Source organism: Nanorana parkeri, unplaced genomic scaffold, assembly GCF_000935625.1.
Source record: "Nanorana parkeri isolate BGI_ZX_2015 unplaced genomic scaffold, ASM93562v1 scaffold74, whole genome shotgun sequence".
NCBI classification, from domain to species: Eukaryota; Metazoa; Chordata; class Amphibia; order Anura; family Dicroglossidae; genus Nanorana; species Nanorana parkeri.
In genome coordinates, this window is record NW_017306342.1 from 2,398,765 (window position 1) to 2,421,630 (window position 22,866).

At 41.9% G+C, this 22,866-nt stretch overlaps 1 protein-coding gene across 1 annotated transcript in view; it reads right to left on the reverse strand.

Moving 5' to 3' along the window:
* Positions 1 to 11,141: 11,141 nt before the first annotated feature.
* LOC108804799 (transient receptor potential cation channel subfamily M member 7-like) overlaps positions 11,142 to 22,866 on the reverse strand; it is a 79,750-nt gene continuing 68,025 nt past the window's right edge. The window contains exons 31-38 of the mRNA XM_018576684.1: positions 21,779 to 21,829; positions 21,632 to 21,697; positions 21,024 to 21,307; positions 19,954 to 20,036; positions 19,655 to 19,860; positions 13,739 to 13,790; positions 12,553 to 12,659; positions 11,142 to 11,287 (exon numbers count right to left, since the gene is read on the reverse strand). Coding sequence (XP_018432186.1) covers positions 11,142 to 11,287; positions 12,553 to 12,659; positions 13,739 to 13,790; positions 19,655 to 19,860; positions 19,954 to 20,036; positions 21,024 to 21,307; positions 21,632 to 21,697; positions 21,779 to 21,829 — 995 coding nt within the window. The remainder of the gene's footprint in view (positions 11,288 to 12,552; positions 12,660 to 13,738; positions 13,791 to 19,654; positions 19,861 to 19,953; positions 20,037 to 21,023; positions 21,308 to 21,631; positions 21,698 to 21,778; positions 21,830 to 22,866) is intronic.

Here is a 22,866-nt window from a genome sequence, read left to right on the forward strand (position 1 = left end):
GTAATGCTCTTTGCCACTGCAGATGCACAAAACAACTACACTGTGTCACCTTTACATACACGCATTGGATTGCATAGTGACCTATACCTGCCTACAATGTAACAGGATTGCTTTAGGTCAAGGATAATGCTCAGCAGCTTTGGAAGGTTTATTAGGACCGTATTAGAAAATAATAATATAGTGTTCAATTTTATAGGTTACATTTGCAGTGCTCTGTGTCCTACGTAATGCATAATTGTATTGTATCCAATGGTTAGGTTATGTATATATTACATAATTGTTACGTAAGAACATATTACATAAGTGTGAGGGCGGGGTACGATTAGTATGAGAATCAGATAAAGAGATTGTAAAAAATCTCCGTAGAACTGTTTATAAATCTATTTGTGGATAGGGGGGTCATTCACATGTAGTCAGGCATACCCCCTGAAGTCAGACAAGTAAATTGTTCAATTGCTCACTTCTTTCTGAAAATGCTAGTTGCCTGGGATTTAGGTGACCCTCTGCTATCCATACTTTCTACAGCTAGTCCTACATGGCTAGATTTATCTCGTTAAGCCCAAAATTACTGGTTTCTCCCATTCACACTAAAGACTGTGGATGGAGAATCCTCCCTGCAAGCGATAGTAGTCAGACAGCAACATCCACAGCAACTTCTGCTGATAGGATGCCGTCACTGTTGGCTAACAATTTTCCACTGGGCTCCTTTGATTCTTCAGTCGGCTTTTGCGGAGCCAGGTGGTGGCTACAGAGCCACTGTACAATTTCACAGGAATCAGACGAAATTTAAACCACATATGGCCAGCTTAAGTCACTGACCAGGAAAGGTAAGGTGGTCTAAGGGCTTCTTTGCACCAGTAGTCACGCATTGTGTCCACAACACAAGTCTGCCTCTGTGCACTGTATAGGGACGGTGTGATGTGTCGTTACAACAAAATCTCTTTGTTTACTTATTTTAACTATCGAAATTTAACAAAATAGCATTTCATTCCACTCTATTTACTATATGCTCGGTTGACATTGCATTTGTAGACAAGGTACATGCATGGTGTGAACAGGACACATAGAAAACAAATATGTTAATGAGTAATGGAGAACTAAAGCTGGACCTTCTTATGTGCACACTTGTTCCACATCATTGATTTTATGTATTATAACAAGACGATCAGCATAACAGCCTGATAACTGACAGCATTCACTCAGCAATTGTAGACATCAGGGTTCCCCTTAGGAAAGGTTTTCTCTGTGCTCTTCCATGGTCCTGTCTGTCCATACAACTTGTAGGACATTGCACACAGACAGTCCTGCAGTCAGAAGCCAGCACTGATTGAAGCTGATCATATCAGAAAAAAACATTTTTGTAGAATTCATACTTGATGACACTCTGACTTACCAGTACTCCACATGGATCTTCAAGGCTTGTTTCTGGCTGGACATCTTGCTGCTGTGTATTGCTCTCTAGGATCAGACTGCCTCTATATAAAGCAGAGAGCAGGGAGTGCTACAGGAAGAACCAGATCTGGAAACTTGCCGAGTCATTGCCGGCTTCTGCCCCTGGTCACGTGATCTGTCAGATGAAACCAGCAACAAAATAGAGAGCAGCACAGGGAGTAACCACATAGTCTGTTGTCACATAGGACTGCAGCCACATAGGAGTGCGCAGCCTATTGCATTAGGGTGTGCACACAAAAGTACAAAAAGAACAAACGCTTAACTTACCTCTTCCAGCAGGGGTGCAGTAATGAAACAGGGAGCCTGGTAGGTGGTCGTGTGAAACCCCTACTAGGGGACACCCCTGTCCATAGATCTTCCTTTTTCTCACCATAAACCTTCAATATACCTGCGGTTGAAGTCCAGAACCCACTGAACTTCCATGCCTGCTCCAGCTGTAGCACTGCTGGTCTCATAGACCTCATCGTTGAGGTTGCATCTCCATTTCCCTCTTATTCTGGTCAATCACAAAATGATGCCTGAGGCCATTTGCTTGTGATTGGTCAGGAGGAGGAAGGGGGGAGGGGGGGCAGAGATGCAACAAAAGCACTGTGCGGGGCCCAGTCGTAGCTGCAACCGATGCGATCCTGGTAGTTCTGCCACTGACTGCAACTTGTAGAGGGACTACAAATGTCAGCAATACATTATACAGCAATGCAGAAACATGGCTATGCTGCACACACATAGAAGTCTGTTGTATAACTACACCCACATAGTAGTCTGTTGTATGACTGCACCCACATAGCAGTCTTTTGTAGGGCTGCACCCACATAGCAGTCTGTTGTAGGGCTGCACCCACATAGCAGCCTGTTGCATGATGGGATTTGTAGTTTAACCCCAGCTGGAGGGCTGACGTTTGGCAACCCCTGGTCTAAGTCCTCATCTTCATCTCTAACAACAACCCTCCTGCTGATCTCTAATGACATTTCTGATGTATGCAGTGATCTATGATTGCCATGTGGTAGATAGGGGTGTCTCTGACATGCTGGCTATGTCCCACAGCTAAGTTCACTTTCTCTATGTGCGTGAGAAGCAAAATGGCCTTGGGGAAATAATTGGGTCTCAGGAGACAGACTAGAGATTTTGTTCACGGAGTATACTGATTATGTATTGGTGGTGTATAAGCTAAAGAGTTCATATTCTGCAGCAGTTTCTGTAACAATTTGAAAAAGAAAAGGGTCCCTTTAACAAATGAATTTCGAGTGATTCAGAATAAAATGACACATTCTATGCAAAATATCCCCCTTAACAGAGTGTAGTTTATCTGCTTGTGAACTTATTTCTTGTCATTTATTTCTAAGCAATGATGATACATTTATAAAATTAGTAATTTCAGTCTTAGTCCTAGATCTGCCCCAAAGAAGACATGCTAAAGGATTTGTAAAGTCCCAGCATCTACTTTCCTGTTATAACATCAGCATTGTAATAGGAATACATACTAGGGTTGTTTTAATAATGCAATCAAAGCTAACTTGAAAAATCAATTTTATGTAGTGAATTCTGCTTTCCATCTGCCCATCACTCTCATCAACTTCCTGGATTCCCAGTGTGCTTTACATCTCTTTCCCTGCTGCTTGATGTGATGCAATCTCAATTTCTTAAGACTACATATCCCATCATGCATTGCTTCCAGAAAGCAATGAAAATGTTACATTGTTCAGACATTGAGTTGTAGTTCAGAAGGCAGGCTCTGTGAGAGTGGAGACACAAGGAAGTGCATATTCACAGGGCTGAGTGAAACTGTGTCAGTGCATTGAGGAAGTACATCCTACGGGCATCTTCAATAATTAAGTTTACAAACTTCTAGATGGAAATAGTTATTAGGAGTGGGATAGAATTAATGGAAATTCAATATAGATATCCATATTTAATTTTAGATTCACCATAGACTCCCTATAATGCCAATAAAAAGCATATTAGGTATCAGCTGATTTCTTTCTATATGGCATACCAGGGGTGTTTCTTGGTTCTTAGTAGACCTGAGACACCCCTGGGCACTTTGATTAAAATGTTGTGGGTCTTCTAGCATACCATGAAAAGTAGGTGAAGTTATATTCTTGCCCCCACATCATCTCCCTCCTTTCTGCCATCCACTTGGTTGGACTATTTTCTATTTCCAACTACGCTTTCTTGTTATTTGTTTCCTGGCCCTCTGCTGACTGGAATTCCAAACCGAGAAACCCACAAAAGGCCTCTGAAAAGTCCCTTGCAATGCTACAGTTTCCACCCGACATCTTGAGCACCTTTATTATTGCTGCAGAGACGTAAGCTAATACATGAGGTTGTCTTTCATTGGTATTTAAAAATGCTCTCTGGATTAGATCTGGTGTAATATAATCTATTCTCCTAAAAGAGAATTGATAATAGCTGTCATTTTATAAATAGGACGACTAAATAAAAATATGAGGACTTGATTAAATGCATCATCATTGTTAAAAAGCAACAGGAATGTATGAAACAAACTTTAACAAATATTGATGTGTTTGCCTATGGCAGTGTTTCTCAACCTTATTTCAGTCATGGCACCCTTTAAAAGTATGCAAAATTTTAGGGCACCCCAGTCTGAAATGTCAAAAAAGTGGGTTTCCCCTTTCAAATTATGATGCCCCCTTCACATTAGCATCACACTTTGCATCAGTAGCTCCCCTTCACATCAGGGGCCCCTCTTTTTTATCAGAGTCCCCCCTCCCACATCAAAAGCCCCTCTTTTATATAGGAGTCCCCCCTTTCACATCAGAGTTCCCCCTTTATACCAGGAGCCCCCTTCACCTCAGTCTTCTTTGCCCTCTTCACATAACAGTCCCACTACCCCAAAATTTTGAGGCACCGTTGAGGAAGCCAGAAGTCACAGCAGGGTGCTAAGGCTGGCCTAGAGGACTTAGGGTGACAGGTCTAGCAATGCCCCTGAGGCTTAGTTACAGATGTGTCATGCAAGTCGTGGTGGAAGCAGTAGAGCTATATTTGGGTGTTTTTGCGACACTCTGCTTTTCTGACCAGGGAATTCTGAATGCTGTCAGAATATTACAGGAGCACTAATGGTTTGATTCTAAGGGAGTCCAGCAGGGGGAAAGGAGAAAAGAGATGCATCCAGTTCTGTGAATAGGTGATGGAGATTTTGTCATTCAAGTGCTCCTCCTCCATTCACAGAATGCGATGCATTGCGAGATCATACTAACAGTAACAAATAGTAATTTGAGTTCTGTGAATGGTGGAGGGGACAAAGGGGGCGGGCCAGTGGCACAACTTTGCAGGCTTGCAGCTCACAGACTCCATCCACTGCAGACTCTCAGAGTGCTGAAGACAGCCACTAACGGCAATATCCATCAGCTGTGAAGGGTGCAATGAGGTAAAGATTTTTACAAGAAGCAGCAGCTGCAGGTAATGAATTACACACCATTATTAATATCTGATGTGTTTGGTGCTAGATCCCCAGCCCCCCCGAAAAAAAAATAGCTTTCAAGGAAAAAAAGCTTTTAAGGAAACTGGTCTTGAGAAAAACATGTGAGTTTCATGTTACAACATGTTAGTAGCCTGGAAGTTTTGAGTCACTGACCTAGAACACATATAGATAATGAAAATGGACTTTACTCTGCTTTTCATTTGTTGCATGCTTGTTCTGGGTCTGCGACTATTGCTTGCTGGCATTATCAGAAGGCAGTAAGCAATGGAAGTCTACATAATTCTCTCATTAGAATTTGTGATCAGTTTTACCTTTGGTAATGTTTATCGGTTTTCAAGCTGTCATTTTATAATTGCTTTACTATTTAAAATATTTCTAGTGTAAACTACTAGTCCCACCAATCCACCATGTAATGGAGGTGAACAAACAGACATGTTTGAAGTCCAGCCTGTGGGGAAGTGAGTGTAGACACCCAGGGAAAGGAAATGTGTTATGCGCAGGATCACCAGGTGAAATAAAGGAATAAGCCTAAGGAATAAAACCAATGCAGCCGCTACATCTGAGGACTGTTAATCAGCAAAGTATTATATTTGTGTTCTTGGCTTTAGTAGATGGACATTATAAAACAGAAGGCATATACAAAAGAATAATTACCGTAGATAGGTATGCCTGAAGGCCCAACATGGCAAATCAGTGTCTATTTCATAAGTGATCTACATGAAATGACTTATCAAGAGATGTCAGCGCAATATCTCTACAGGAAGCAGATTTGCAATAAAAGTAAATAGTAACCCAGCGTTGCAGTTATTTGTGAGCCAATACAAAGGTGTGTGCAAACAGCAGATATTGCAGCAATATATGTGTCTTCAGGAAGCATTATGGTGAAAGCGCTCCTAGACAACTAAGCCATCATATTATTCATTGTTTGATTTATGGGTAAACGGTTTTTCTCTATTGCTGTCGTACTGCTAAGTAGCTTAATGTACATCATACTATTGTTAGAAATTCACTGTCCATATGTTTGGGGCTAAGCAACACATGTGATTCATATTTAATTAGTAAAAATTGAACATTAAAGCCAAACGTCTGGCAAACAGCTAAATACACAGATTAAATACATGGGAGCATTCTTACTTGCCAAATGATTTATTTTTCTGTGCAGCAGGTCCTAAAATGTACACAGCACTGCCAGGCAGCACAGCCAGGATGGTCACCTGACTACTCTACTGCACTTAATATAAACGTGTATGACAGGCACACAGATAGAAACATGGCGCCTGCCATTGCTGACTTCTTTCTGAAAATGCTGGTTGACTGACTGATATAGACCCACTTGGTTCCGTGTTTTAAGTCACTGACCTGGAACAAATAAGCCAATCAGTAAAGTTTAAGAACAGGAAGTCAGAAGAACTTATTTGCATTCATCCTGGATCAGTTACTTGTAGTCTTGTAGCTAGAGGTTCAGCATGACTGCCAGGCAACAGAGAGAGAGGAAAGAGAGATTAGGAATAGTAGCCTCTATGGTTCTCTCATGACAGCTTTACTCTAAAGGAGGGGCGCCTACAATTTTTCATCTGGAGATCTACTTTTCAAATTGATGAGCTCAATGAGATCTACCAACGAATAAAAAAACACGCACATTCAGGGGCGGGAGGGGGCGTGACGATGAATTGAAGTCAATGGCACAGCAGCCACACCCCCCGCCCGCAGTGCGATCACCCGCAACCCGGAACGCAGGCCTGCTGCAAGCACTATTTTTGCAGATTGTACTGGACTAGAACGCAGGCACTAACGTGCCTCCGCTCCAGGGGCGGTTGATCGCACTGTGGGCGGGGGGCTGTGGTGCCATTGACTTCAATACAACTCCACGCCCCCTCCCGCCCCTGAACGCAGGGAGCCGGCCGGATTGCATTCCATTGTGTTCTAGAGGACGAACACTCTGGAATGCAGACTTTGTGGTGTGAACTGGCCATCTCTCTTGGCTGTCTCTTCTCTCTCTCCTCGCTGTCTCCCCTGTTTCTATCTGCTGTCTCTTCTCTCACTTTCTCTGCTGTCTCTCCCCTGTCTGTCATTTCTTAGCTCCACTGCAGCAGTTTCCCAGGTCTCCTATCATGTGCCGGCGTCCTGTCCTCCTGTGGTGCTCGTGTGGCCAAGGTTGCACACGGGGAAAGGTGTCCCGCCCCTTCCCGTCTGTGGCGTCTGACACATTTTTTTACTGTTGGGGAGCTTTGGGGAAATATTAAGGGTCTAAACAGCACCCTGATATCTCCCTTTTAAAATAGAAAAAGAAATTGAGGACACAAAGTCCTCAATCTCTTTTTCTGCAGCCTCTGTTCTAAATTAGTGGAAAGTACAGAGGGGCTTCCCATTCATTCCGAAAATATTTACTATCATCCAGTTTCTGAATGGGGAGAATCCTCAGAGTGCTACTCCCCATTGAGAAACTCGTGAATGAACAGGAACTGATGTAAAGCACTTCCTGTTCATTCATAACTGGGGGACACAGTACTATGTGCCCCAGTTATTTACAAACACTGGAGTGATCAGTTGATCGCTCCAGCATTTGCTCTGCACAGAGGATCGAAACATAACACTGATATGTACCGATCCTCCGCCACTCGGCCACACACAGAGCACAGCCTGCATCTTTTCCTCTGGATCCCCGCTGCTCTCCCTATCTGTATACAGCGGGATCTGATAAGAAGTGAAGGAAGCGCTGAAGCCGGCAGGGGGGGTGTGGTGGATGGAGCTGCTGTTACAGCAGCATGGCCGAGCGGTGAGGATAGAGAGAGCCGCTGGCTATCCGATCCTGGCTGAGCGGCTCTCTCTCCTCACCGCTCGGCCATGCTGCTGTGACAGCGGCTCCCTCCTCCGCCCCCCGCCACCGGCTGCAGCGCTTCACTTCTCCTCGGTTCCCCGCTGCATACAGATGGGGGAGAGCAGCAAAGATCCAGAGGAGAAGCCCCACTTGTCCCTGCTGGCTGAGCCCTGGATGCGCCCCCCGCTCCCTGGCGGGAGGACAGGACCCAGCCGATCGCGATCTACCAGTGTTCGCTTTGCGATCGACTTGTAGATTGTGATTGACCTAATGGGCACCCGTTCTCTAAAACCTATCTCCGGGGGAAGGGGGGAAACAACCTTTGCAATGGGGCTACCCCTGTACTGCAAGGGTTAACTGCATGTTTTTGCCTATACCAGCTGTGTGAAAAGTATACAGTATAATCTGTGTTGTTCCGGGGTGGCACCTTTCTCCAGGGTCTCAGGTGGCCTGTGCGGGCTCTCAGGTGGGCTATGCGGTGTCACGGGTGGGCTATGTGGACTCAGGTGGGCTGCATGCCCTCTCAGGTGGGCGCTAGACTCCCTGGATTCCTCCATCCACAGTTTAGCATAGATGGAGGAATCTGTTGCACTTTTTCCATCTGTCCATAAAAAGTCTGCAGATAATCTATAGGTGTGTGGCCAGCTTTGCTTTACCCAGCCTTTACTCTGCACATACCTGTTTAATATCACAACTTCACCCATCTGCTGTGCCCTTTTCAGGGTAGAGGCAAATAATTCACCACTTCATGGCACAACACACAACTGTATGGAATTGTGCTTTTTTTTCATTATTTGTTGAATATGATGATTATTTCCTGAAGTGTTTTTAAAGGGACATGTAATGACTACTGTTACCTATCACAGCCAAGGCTTCCATCCTGTAATGGGGGCTGCCATTGCCCGACTACTGGAAGTGGTGCTAGCTTTAAAGAAGTACACCTGTGTATGGGGTAATGGGGACATGTGCTCTAGAACTATTAATATAACCACTTCACCACTTATACTTGAATTAGTCAATAGCAACCTCCAGGCTGAATGTGAGCCTTTGCTGTGACAGATAACAGTCATAATAGGTTCTCTTGCAGATACAAGGTAGTATATTTAGTATAAACAAGCACAGTAAATGTAGAATGTGATCTGTTTGGGGTAAATTGATTTTATTGTCGGACATCTGTATCTTAAAAAAAGGTCTGCGTTTATTTACAAATAAGAATACAGTATACATAAATTTTAATTCTAGAATGGAAAAAAAAGGGAAATGAATGAGGGGTCAAGGTAATGGAAAGGGATAGGGAATCTTTTTCTAATCAGCTGACTTAAGGTGCCTATACACCTTACAATTATCATTCGATAGTCGTCCGCAATTGCGTTTTCGTACGATAATCGGCCAGTTGATGGGAAGTGCACGATCACAATTAGGTCTCGTTCACACCTAGGCGTATTGCATATGCGCATCTGTCCTCGCGATTCGCGGTACAAAAGTTGCGCGACAAACGCGCGTTTCCGAAGGCTACTTGGCTGTATCCCAATGGAAACGCACAACAAAACGGCCCAAAGTAGTACATGTACCTTTTCAGGCGTGGGCCGTTTTGTAGCGCGTTAGGGATGGGCGGAAATACGCCAAGGTGGGAACGAGACCATTGAATACAATGGGATTTATATTTTTGAGCGTTTTGTAGAGCGTTCGTCGAGCGTAGAACGCGCTACAAAACGTTCAGGTGTGAACGAGGGCTTACTGTACAACTGTCCGAATTTGGTTAAACGGATAGACTAGAAAACTTTAGTCGAAACGGCCAAAAAAAAACCCCGATGGAGTGGCGTTTTCGTACAACAAAAATCACAACAAGAACACTGTACATGCGCAAACAAGAATCTGTTCTGCCGATCAACAAATATCGTAGAGTTAGTATTGCTAACTAACGATAATGAAAAACTACATTGGTCTGTGCATGATGGGGTATTTGAACGGCAATCGAACGAGGGTGCGATATCGGGACAAAAAAACATTGAACGTTGGTTGTAAGGTGTTTGGCCAGCTTTAATCATTCTTTTCAACTTCACACATGCAAGGGCCTTTTCTATCCTTGGAACACTCCCATCGGGCAGGTCCCAGCGAATCACATCCTTGCTTGCAGAATCAAGGAAATCTTGTCCAACAGGGCATGCAAACTCAATATTGCCCTTTGCTCCAGGCTCCGAGTTGAATTTTGTGTGCAGATAATGCCACAGGATGAAAGCATGACCTTAATGTCCTTTCCTGCAGCAAGATTGCAGCAATATTAAACAGGTTTGGGTAGTAAGGTCCTACTATCCAATGTGCTAATAACCCTCATCCATTCATCAATGTCACCATGCAGACAGCCCTTTAGTTGTTTTAAGATCTTCATCTGCCTTAGCACAAAGTCTCATGTAGACCATTTGTTCAGGAGACAGATGTGGTCTTTATATCAAAGTTATATCATAGATAACAATGTTATCAGCTTTAGCAGTAAATGAAAACTGGATGGTAAGCTATTCAAGCAGGTTGGAAGTACTTATTCAGTCTAAAGCTGGGTATACAGTACACGGAGCAGATTTTGTCTGATTCTTCATAAACCATGCACAATTTGCTCAGTGGGTGGCCCTATCTGCCAGCTCCCACCAGACATCCTTCGAATGAAAAATTGAAGGACCCAGTAATAAAATAGTCAGTCGAACAGCACCTGCATCTAATCAGATGCATGCATGCATTGTTCAGGTATTTTGACAGCAGGGCCGACTGCTAGAATTCAATAGTGGCAGCAAGAGATTCCTCCATCCACGCTGTTTAGTGTGGATAGCAAAATCCGTTAGAGAGCTGAAAATCTATTAGTGTATACTCAGTGAATAACTCAAATGGGGATCACCTTCCCCACAGTTTGAGCTGAGTTCATGTTGACAGCCTTTGTCTGGTGCTGTATCTTCGTTCTTATAAGGCCAGCTGTAGCACATGATAAAATAGGCATTTGTGGCATAGAAGTGCTGAAATTATACCTTACTTATGTAAAAAGTAAACCTGCAATGATGTCTAAGGGAATACTTGTATATAATATACCATTACAATAATCCATTGTTAGCAAGGACATTTCACTGACAACTCTTTACAAAACTTAGACTTTTTATTTGACATCTTATTACATTTTACACAGTATAATAAACCATGGTATTCATCCATAGAAAGTTATTTACATCTACATATCAAAAAATATTTTGTCTCTATGCTTTAATAAATGAGAATGTTACAAATGAGTTTTGTTTCACTGTTTTACAGAAGTCTGATACAGTGTATTCCTGGAAAAAAGTGGTTTTGCTAAATATTATAGTAAACAGTGAAAAAGACTTTCAAATATATCATGTTCACCAGATACCTAGGCATCCTGCCGAATGTCCATTAATGTAGGAGGTGGTGTGCTTAGGAAACAGTCTTTTCAGGATAACATTGCTGATCTTCCCTTACAGGTTGCTGGGTCGGCCTTTCTGTTCTGTGACTCTCACTGATGAGTAGAGTGCTTCCTCGGAGCAAATCTTCCTCTGCTACATAGTCATTCCTTTTTATCTCTGAGGAGATATAGATGATCTTGTTTAGCAGACATACATAAAAATACTTTATATTTACAAAAAAAAAAAAAAATCATACTCACCCATACCTCTAATGTGATCCTATCTATCAGTGGGCTACCCGCACACTGCAAGGGTTAAGTGCTCATTTGTATCAAGGTGCTAAAAAAAAGTTATACTCACCCGATCCTTAGAGCCAGTTTCCTCTTTCCGCCTCACTCCAACTTCCCTGCAGCAGTCTAAGTATCCCTGAGTCATCTCTTCTATAAAGTGTATCGGACAAGAGGACGTCGAGAGACAAACTACCGTTGCAGCATAGGAAGTTTGGGTGAGTATAACCATTTTTTTTAGCACCTAGACACAAACGAGCACTTAACCCTTGCAGTGTGGGAGTAGCCCCACTGCAAGGGGTTAACAAAACTTCTGCCCAGAGTTCTGCTTTCAGTGTGTCATTCAAGTGTCCATAATATGGAGGAATAGTGTATATTTTGAACAATGAAATGGACAGACTTTGACAGTCATTAATATTTTGGCCAAACATAGGAGCCAGCTTTAAGATAATGGAGAGAGGGTTTGAATGATTATTTTTATTATAAAGGTGTCCACTGTTAGCATGAACCCCGATGAATTGCAGTGCCAGTCATATTGAAGGCTTTTGGGGGTGTATTTGCCTTATTTTCATTTCACCTTAGTTTTGCAATTTATGCAAGCTGATTTTTTTCCATGAAGTACATCATTTATGCAAAATAAATAAATAAACCACACCTAAACAAGATATGTTTGTAAATTGAACATTTTTAGGAGAAAAGTCACATCATGAGAAAAAACAGTGCCCATAGCAACCAATCAGAGTTAAAAGATAAGTGACGTTTTAAGAAAGTGTCATTTAATAATTCCCCCTACCCCCCTGAGTGCAGCATGCCATCTTTAATACTTCCCATTCCAGAAATCATTTCTGTGTGGCCCTGCCCAGCACCACACAGCCTTTCTAGGGAAAAAATCCATACCAGCTACTCTTGCGCATGTGCACAGTGGCCCCATTCATTCTTATTGGTGAGCTGTATTCTGCTGGATGCGTGGTGGCATGGCCCTTACTTGTTCATCATAGACATTGAATAGTAATAAATCACACGTGCAGAGCTTGTGATGTCGCATCAGTGAAGCCATGATGAGTGATATCATTTACCAGAGATTGATTGACAGAGTGATACTTCAGTGTTACTGCCTACAGGTACACTTACTAGGTTTTCTGTGCCACAACTTACCTGGAAGTTTTAAATGCCTGCAGCATGTATTACACTGGTGTTTGGCACAGAAGTTTTTAATGGCATCATCCCCCAGGTTGGCCGGTCCAAATATCATGCCATTTGATCTGAACAAGAGTAAGAAAGACATGCCATAAAGGTTAACTAGAACCTGGCCTACAAACAACATTTCAGCACAGTAAGTGTGTGTGTGTGCCTAATGTTAGAATAACATCAGGCAGCAAGGGAGAGACAGACAACGCCAGTTTAGGGATTTCTTGACCTATATTTATTCTTCCCTTGCTGTGCATATTAACCAAGTCAACCAGTAAGTAACCAGTCTTGAGTGGGGTATTCCTGTTTTTACGCAAACAGCAGCAGGTAGATCTCTGAAATAAAGTTATCTAAACCTTGCATTATACTGTATATGATTGTCTAGTGGAGGATTGTATTTTTTCCTCCTCAAAAATTAAAACACCCAAACCATATCTTACCCCCCAAAAATGTAATATCTTGCAGCTCAACAGTCCTTAAATATGGTGATTAGGGATGCACCGATATTAGTACCAGTATCGGTGCCGATACCAAGTATTTGGGCGAGTACTCGTCCAAATGCTCCAATACCTTCCACGATACCGGAACTTCCGGTCAGAGGAAGATTTCCTCTGACCGGCAGTGCCATAGGGGAACATTGAGCCAGCTTCTCAGCCAATCAGCATGGAGCCGGCTGAACAGCTGGCTCCATGCTGATTGGCTGGGAAGCCGGCTGGAGTCGGCTTTCTGGGCAATCAGGGATCAGGAAGCCGGGAGGCATGGCTTCCTGATTGCCCAGGAAGCCAGCTCAATGCCAGTTGAAGCACCTGTAATACTTTAAAGTCTATGTAGTCATGTTTGTAAAAAGACATCAGTATCTCCGTGTGTATTTATTTTCTAAATATACTTTAAAATGACAAAACACTGAAAAGTGCAGTAATTTCAACGAGGAATGCAGATGGAATGTAGTTGGGGAATTAACTGTGGGGATGTAACACCACCAATGGTGTTATAAATCAGTTATACAGGAATATCCAGCGTCACGCAGGATTTTTTTTTCTATGTTCCAACAATGCACATGCCTCAGAGCTAAGTTAGCAAACAGGTTTTTTTTCTCGCTCTCTATACCCTTTCTCGCTCTCTCTATATATATATATATATATAATAAACTCACCTGCGTTCTCCAGCTTTAATAACACATGCATCCGTCAGATTTTCCCCAACACCTTGAGAGAAAAAAAAGCATAAATATCTTATATCTATATTCCAATAAAACATTTTAACCAATCTTTAGAGCTATTTCATCTTTTAGCTGTGACAAATATGACAGATCACTTGTCATTACTTATGATACAAAAGTGACATTTTTTTTAGGGGAATTATGGGAAACAACGTTTTATTTTTGGTAATAATATTAAAGTTTCTATATATTTTAACCCTTTCACTACCTGAGCAATTTTTATCTTTTTTCACACACACTCAAACATTTTTTGGCCTTAACATTACGCAAAACCTCCAAAATGTTATCGGGGGAATTTATCAAAACTGGAGCAGACAGAATCTGGAGCAGTTGCCCATAGTAACCAATCAGTTTCTCTCTTCAGTTTGTTCAGTTAAACTTTGAAAATGAAAGAGAGAAGCTGATTGGTTACTATGGGCAACTGCTCCAGTTTTGATAAATCCCGCTCTATATACTTTCAGAAAAACAAAAGGACTGTAGAATAAAAAGGTGGTAGCTGAACATTGTTATTATGGAAGCACCGATACCGTTTTTTTGGTATCAAGTGCGAGTACCGATATATTTTTTTTCCGGTACGTGCTGCGATTATCAGGAAGCTGCCCGGCTTCCTGATTGCCTGGGAAGCTGGTGTTTTATCAAAAGAACCCCGGCTACACTTGCAGAGGCTGCCTGACCAATCAGGAAGCTTGGAGTCGGGTCATGACATGCCCCCCGACATCCTGATTGGTTAGGAAGCCAGCTTCACTTGTTGGTAGGCAGCCTGGCTTCCTAACTAATCAGGAAGCCAGGCGGCACGTCATGACCTGCCTCCCGTCTTCCTGATTGGCTAGGAAGCTGGCTTCACTTGCTGCTAGGTAGCCTGGCATCCTGACCAATCAGGAAGCTGGTCATTACGCATATTTCAGTAAAAAAATACACTAAATCTAATTTTAGTGCACACAAAACACAATAAACTTCCCAATTCCCAAAAAACATAAAAGATGAGCTAAATAGATAGAGATTTACAGCTTTATCACTTGAGAGTTAACCATAAACTCACTCATGTTGTTGTGCACAGCAATACCTAATATGTGTTACGCAATTGCCGTTTATGTACACATGCGTTGTATATGCATGTATTTTTATGCATGTAAGTTGAGGCAGGGGCTGGTAAGCCCCCTATGTGATAGTATTGTGCAGTGACAGGTTATCTGTATGGAGACATCAGAGGCATCAGATCTCTTCTCTGTGCTACCCATCCTGAAACAAATTTTTTGTGGTCCCGGGCTCGGGGTCAAACCTTCGCTACACATAGAAGCGATTGAGGAAACTTTACAGCCACCCGGATCACTTCTAACTTTTTAAAGCAATCTCAAGGCTCATATTGGGCTTATTTTTACGCTTGTAATGCCATGACATGGTACATGTCATTGGCAGCAAAAGGGTTTAAGGCAAATAATAATCTGACAACAACTAGTGTAACTGTAGGTATCAAGTGAAAATGTTATCCTGTGATTTGTCACATTTATCACTAAAATTGTGTGTCTGGTATAAAGAGTGGTGAATGTATTTACAAAAGCAATTAAGGTATTTTTGCATATGTTTTAGGGCTAAAGCTACAAAAAAAATAAACATTTTCTTATGACAGGTATAACAAAAAAATCACTGTCAAAACGGGATAAGATGGCCAAGAAAATAGGTAATTACACCTAGTTAGCAAGGGGGTTAGTTAGGCCCCTTTCACACGGGCACCTTCAGTTCCGATCAGGAGGGGATCTATGCACGAATCTCCTGCTGACTTGAACAGATGTTTCCATTGTGACATCTTGCAATGGAGGAAAAATCTGCAATTACCGGACCCATGTTGGTCTATGGTCAAGTCAGATATAAATGGACATATGTCTGTTTGCATCAGATTACCCCGATCCACCACGATCAGGTCCATTGAAACTGAAATCTGATCCGTTTGTTTTTCTGGACCTGGCCGGAGTCGGGGCTAAACAGATATAAACAGATGCACGTCCGTTTAGATCCGGCTGCCCATAGACTTACCTTGGGCTTCCGACCAAATCAGCCTAAAAAACTGACAGGGGGAACTGATTGGAATGCCCGTGCAAAATGAGCCTAAGAGGTTATAGAGTCAAGACTTTTGTTATATATATATATATATATATATAAATTGTATACTTACCTATCGGTAATTTTCCTTTCCTGACGCCAATACATGGCAGCATACACATGGGAATGGCTCCACCCCCAGCCCAATCACGGGACCAGTTATACTATCAATTAAAGCACACCTCCCAGGCTCGCAACCTTAGCCAGAAACAAAGAATTTCATATTTAAAATCATCCTGAAGAATCCTGTTGGAAGACCCTCTGGCTCCAGTAAGTCTAATTTCACGATCTGAATTGATTCTGTCAGTAGGATGACAGTAGTGTTGGCATTACTTGGCTTTCCCTGTTGGGGAACCCTGTTAAATTTGATCGGAGCCTAACTGAAGGTGTTCCCATGGACTGTCAGAGTATGTGCATGCTGAACTAACAGCAGTATGTTGCCACAAATAGGGTAATACTTGAAGCCTTGTTCACTCAAGAAGGCAGTAACTGGATGTAATATTTGGAAAATTACCTAGGGCTGTGGCGAGGACAAAGGGCAGATAAACAAACTGAAATGGGAACTTTAGAACGGCAAGCAAGACATTTGAGAAAATATAGGTGTACAGGAACATGAATACACCTCTTGCAGGCACAACATCCTATAGCCTTTTGATGGCTTAAGTGATTTGAATACAGAGATTCCATATGCAAGATCTGGATCCTGATCCCTCTGTTCCAAGTATTCAAAACCAAGACTACTCTTAAGTCTCCTGGTTTTCCCACTAGGAAAAAATAGAGGATAAAAAGCTTGACATTTCTGGACTGGAAAGATTATGAGACACCATTTTAATATGTGTACATAGAACCTAGAGCTGTGCTTACCCCATGGAATTCTGATGGGAAATAAACTGACTGGAAGATGAGAAGAAAAACTTGACAGTGTCCGTCTTGAATTCTTAACTAGACCCATGGATCCTGAACAGGATCAAACTTGCGCAAGCTCCCGCAACCGGGGACCTACTGGTCAATTTTATACTAAGGTACTGATATGTCCTTTGAGCTGTAGATGGCGCTGTTGTGCAATGCTAGTCTCTGTGTGCATGCTTATCTATGAAACACAGAAAGCTATTTTCCTTTCTGTTTTCTTAAAAATCCCATATTCAAGTAAAGTAAAACTTAATTCAGCATTCCTCAAGATCTCAGTGCTTTATCTAAACATATAACCAACAAGAGGAACCCTCAAAAGAACTTTTGTTTCTCTTGCAAGGGAGTAATCTTGGTTTGTTGAAATGAAGACAAGCTGATTCTTAATTCTTCCATCCCCTGTGACTTTAGATATTGTTGTGTGTGGTGAGATCTGCACCGACACAAGGTAACTGCAGTCCTGGATTCCCAACACAGCATATCCATAGCAGCTTCCCTATAAAGTCAATTGCTGATTAATTTCATTTAGAAATTACCATGCCCCCGAGACCTCATTGTCAGCCAAAAGGTCTGCTTCTGTGTTCGTAGGCCAAGTACGGATTGCCCTGGCAATAAGGGAATCCTTGCCAATTAATTATCACTTAAGATGTATGCTGGCAATACTCTATAACCAACTGCCTTAGGGTTAAGGTGGCCATACACTCTACAACCATCGCAAGACCATAGTCTTGCGATGGTTGTACAGGGATTAAAAAAACGTACGATCTGCCTATCTTGGACAGGCAGATCGCACTCTCGATCATCGCAAGCCCGCCCCCCTGAGGGGCGGGCTTCCGATGACCGCAATGCTGAACGGGCAGTGTGCGTGTGCGCGTGCGTACACCGGCCCGTTCGGCATTTGTCTTCCGAGCACCGTTCTAACCAGCCGAGAATCGTACGATTCCCGGCTGGTTTTCAAACATGCTGGTTCGACGGAAGACGTGCGACCGTACAGTAGAAACGGTCGCACGTCTCCGTTCCCACTGCTCGATTCTCCAACGATCACGGGATTTCCAGCGATTCTCGTACGAGAATCGAGCAGTGTATGGGCACCTTTAGAGGGGGATTTGTGGTGGATGCAGCTGCTTGACTGGGCTAGTAATTGACAGTTCATAAAGTACTTCACCTCTGTTTAAGGCTTCAGACCTCCATCTTTCTATTTACTGCTGCCCCTGCAGAGGAAACTTGGCACAGCATCCTGCCAGATGATCGCAGGTCCAGCGCTGCTCAAAAGGTTGTACAATTCTTAATCCTAGTAGCAGAATTTGCATGTGTAGCAGCTTTATCACAGCTTGAAGAGGACCTTTCATCCCAAATGGAGCAGCTTACTCTGGCCTTTGGGGAGCAGTGCTAGCAATAGGGCTGGAGAGAGTTATAGCAACAATACTGACATGAAAGGCGCTCAAAGTGTTAAGGCACAAAATTTAAGCTTTCAGGCTGACAGAGTGACTTCTGTAAGATCCAGCTAAAGATGTAGTAGCAAAGTTACAAGTGGCAGCAGCAGCCTGCACTCAGCAAGCACCTGCAGAGTTAAAGCACCACAAGCAAACTAATTGATTTTTAGGGGAAAACCTGCAAGCTTCAACTAAGCCATTAGCAGCAGCACCACATAATCACATGCTTCCTTGCAGTGCACCTTTAAACACACATGGAAAACTGAATAGATCTACAGGCATAATAACAGATATTCAAAGAAGATTCAGCCAGAGCAAAGCAGGACTGCAAAGCCATAGGAAATAGTAGCACATTCACTACTTAAACTAATTGAAAGAAAATGGAGTGGATCCTACTTGTCATCTTGTCCATGCATGTGATTATTCCAGTACCACCATAGTTTCTGATGATGCATCGGAGTCATGGTTTCTTCAGAGTCAGAAAACCAGGAGGCCAAGCAGGTGTCTTCAACATGCCGCCATGATGGAGGAAGCATCCGAATATGAAAGGACCCTAAAAGACCATTTCCTGCACCGCAAACTCTGAAGATATGGGGGGTGGCTTCCCTTATAAAATAGCATTTAGCCACCTGAACAAAGGGAACTTTGCAACAAGAAGAGGCTGAACCTGTGCGGCAGGCCAGAAGCAAGGTGAGGGTAAAAATCAAAAGTATTTTTAGTATAACCGGCTTGAGCAGTGAGGACAGAAAAAAGAATGGTGGCATTGGAATGTGTGCTTTAATTAATAGTATAACTGGTCCCATTCGTATGCTGCCATGTTGGTGTCAGGAAATATATATATATATTTTTTTTAACATTCAGTTTTTCTTGACTGCTGTGTAAGGATGATTGCATTAAAATTAGCTGTACGTGACAGCTAACTTCAATGTAACATCTTTAGCTAGATTATAACACTAACCCTGTAAAAAAAAAAAAAATAATGTATACAGTACAAAATTCAAGCTGAGCTCCTTAAACTATTTTAGTAATTAGTAAACCATTAAAATCTTATGGACTAATATTTTGAGGCACGGACATCCATAACTAAAAGGCTAAGTGTTATAAAAAGGCTAAACAACAGTGATGGGTGAAGACAGTGTATTTGCTCAACCATACCAGTGTGTGTGATACACTTTTAGCTTAATTTCATAATAATCTCTATATTATCTTGGTTACAGTCAGCTTCACATTAAAGATAATATAGAGTAATAACTCGGTTCGCGACCAGAATCGTGGAACAAATTAAATATCACTGTATTTAAAAAGTAACCAGGTAAATAATTCAAATGATAATTCACAATAGTGGGTGTTAGGACATCGACACATACCATTTTATACTGATACCATTAGTGACCTACGAAGCAAAGAGAACTACCTTGCAAGTCCAGGACCAGAAATTCCCCTCTGGTGTACTCATAGCACCAATGGCTGAAGGCTAGCATTGTCTTCTCCAGCTTGTTTGTTGGAACGGTTTCATTGCCTGTGTTATTATTATATTTTCTAAACCTTCCCGCCATACATTCTTCAATTGTAAACCACTGTCCAGCCGAGTGACAATAGAGGAGGAACACTTCCAGAAATCTGCCATTAAAGAATACTCCATCAGCTCTACAGGTCACAGAGCCTCATCAGAAATACATATTTATTCACAGTGTCTGAACAAGTCATACTTACTTTGGAGCATATGGGATTGCTTTGGGTTTCATTTGGTTGAAAGCAAACAGTAATTTTTGGGCAGCTCGTTGTTGCTGGATTTCCTAGAATAGAAGTTTCAAGAAAATTTCAGATAAACTGTAGATACTATGTTAGCATAGCATACGATAACTAAAAAGTTAACAAAAAGACTGCATGTATATATTATAACGATATTATTAACATACATTTTATGTATGTCCTTTAGTCCATTTATTTCCCTTAAAGCTCAACTACGCAACTCTTTGTCACCTGCCTTGGTTTTAGCTGCAGCATGTACATGTTTTTTATGTTTTATCAAATCAAGGTTTACTGGGTTTAAACATATCAAATTAAAATGTTGAATGTAATGCCAAGTGTACAGCATTATTATGCTATGTTGTATCACAATTGATATACTTCAATGTAAATTTTTTTATAGAGTGGCATATAAATGTAGTTATTACAGATGTGCTATCATATTAACATGCACCCTGTTTAGAGGAGAACCCCTTCAACCTGACTTAACAACTGTGGATTGGCTGGACCTTGTCATTGCATACAGAAATATGGATGCCTATGACAGATCATGAATGCTTCCAGATTAGTGGGAGATATAGGAAAACGCCAGGTCCATTTGTATCATGAAGAAGCCAAGGAAATAGAATTTTAAAAAGGGGAACCAAGCTGCAAAGTATAATAAAAGTCACAGTAACACTGATAAAGAGAAGATTATAGCTATCATAAATGCATATCACAGTAGACTCCACTGACCTAAGGTATACCTGGAACATCATATACATACCGTAGATATTTGTAACAGGAGCCTTGCAGTAGGGTATCTTACAAATATATCTAGTGGCTATTTATTGTGCTGCCTTTGCATTAAGAAAGCCTTTACACATCACTCACAGCTTAGTAGACAAATATTACTTTGCCCAGATTTGTTTTATATGCTGCATATGTATTGGTGCAATTCTCTTCACTTCTCACCCTCCATTGCAATTTGCCCACAGCCACAACAAAGATGATAGTGAATATATATTACATATAATTATAATAGTATGGCTCACCCTGAGGCACAGCTGTAGCACTGTGCCATCTTTATATACATCCGACCATGTATTCACCACCTCAGGGAGGAATGACTTGATGATATAGAGGTGCCCAGCCTTAAGAATGTCCTTTTCAGACCAGGTACAGGCCACTTTCACAGCTCGCCTCAATCCGCCTCCCATTTCTTCCTTACTTAGTATTTCTATTGTGGCATAACAGCCATTATGAGACCAGGATGACATGCTGTCGTTTAGGATGTTTGGTGAGCTTTCTTCTAGCCGATACACTGTGACCAGCTCTCCTGGAATAAACCAAGGGCACTTGTTAGATGCACACAATCTATTTGATACTTATCTTCCATGCACTTATCTGGAAAAAAAAGAAAACTAGAACTTAAAGTGACATTAAACCCTCAGATTTTTCAAACATAAACCAATACTGTAATGTGTGCCTTACTGTAATCCATGGTTGTTTCCCTTCTCTTTGCTGCTCATCCTCATGTCTTCTCATGCTTGGGGAGAACTTCCCTTTGCAGCTGAGTGCCTCTTCCTGTAGTGCTGGCTCAGGTTGCAAACCTACACACAGACACCATGGGGGTGATTTACTAATGCACTTTTCTGCTTACCTACAGGAGGCAGGGGTGTAAAGGGTATACTTTGGGAGAGCCGATATAAGTTGTTTCTTTCAATGGCTGTTGGGGATACACAGAATAGAATTTGTTACTGAGTGATGATTATCTATTTTGATCAAACGTTTCCTAAAGAATACTCACCTGAATAATAAAAAGATTTATCCATTGATGTCTTAAAATCATGGCCAAATCCTAAAATAAATACATGCTTCAATTAAAATCATTTTTTTATATTGTACACATCAAAGTCTATCTGTTTCCCAAATTGTATTTGGGGAGTAACATGAAACATGGTCACATTCCGCCAACCCCACAGCCTTAAACTGCCCCATACAACTTACTTTGATTGCAGGGTGCTTCTCCCTGAAGTGTCCAGTTATTGCTTGAATTAAGGGCAGCTTTGCCACCACGGCAGAGGGACTCACAGATCGAAGTTGCACAAGAGTGGTCACTGTATTTGTAGGCCATTGTTTATTTCCTCTAGCCCCATTAAAGGGGCCTTTATACAGTCTTGGTGCTCATGAGCCAGTGCATTGCAAATGTGATGCAGTGCTCACAGCTGCAATGCTCTGCAGCTTTTAATGCAAACGTATTATAAATGCACATTTTTAATGCGGGTGCATTTATTAACCAGTTGACATCCGCCGTGATAAACCCCCTTCCCATCCAGGCCATTTTTCAGTATTCAGCGCTGCGGTACTTTGACTGACATTTATTCCGTCATGCAACGTTGTACTGAAATTAATTTTATACCATTTTTTGGGGACAGATAGAGCTTTCTTTTGGTGGTATTTATTCACCACTGGGGGTTTTATTTTTTTACTATATTAAGGAAAAATTACCAAGATTTTTTTTAAAAAACAGTTTCCCCTATATTAAATGATAAAACATTTATTATTACCCAATTTTTGGGTAAAATATAAAAGATGGGGTCACGTCGGGTAAAAAGACACTAAACATGTCAAGCCTTAAAATTGCGTGCGCGCGAAACCTCAAAAAACGATAATACCCAAAATTGGCCATAGGCGACGCTTTAAAAGCTGTTACCGCTCATCAGTTTAGTGTTATCAGTGATTGATGGCCCTAAAATGATTGCTCTCACTGCGACGTTCGCGGCGATATGCAACATGTGTAGCGCAATTGTAATTTTTGCGCGCTGGGGCACCGGACGCGTATTTACGTTTATAGGCGCGTAAACGTGGGGCTGGGGGAGTTAAACATTTTGGGGG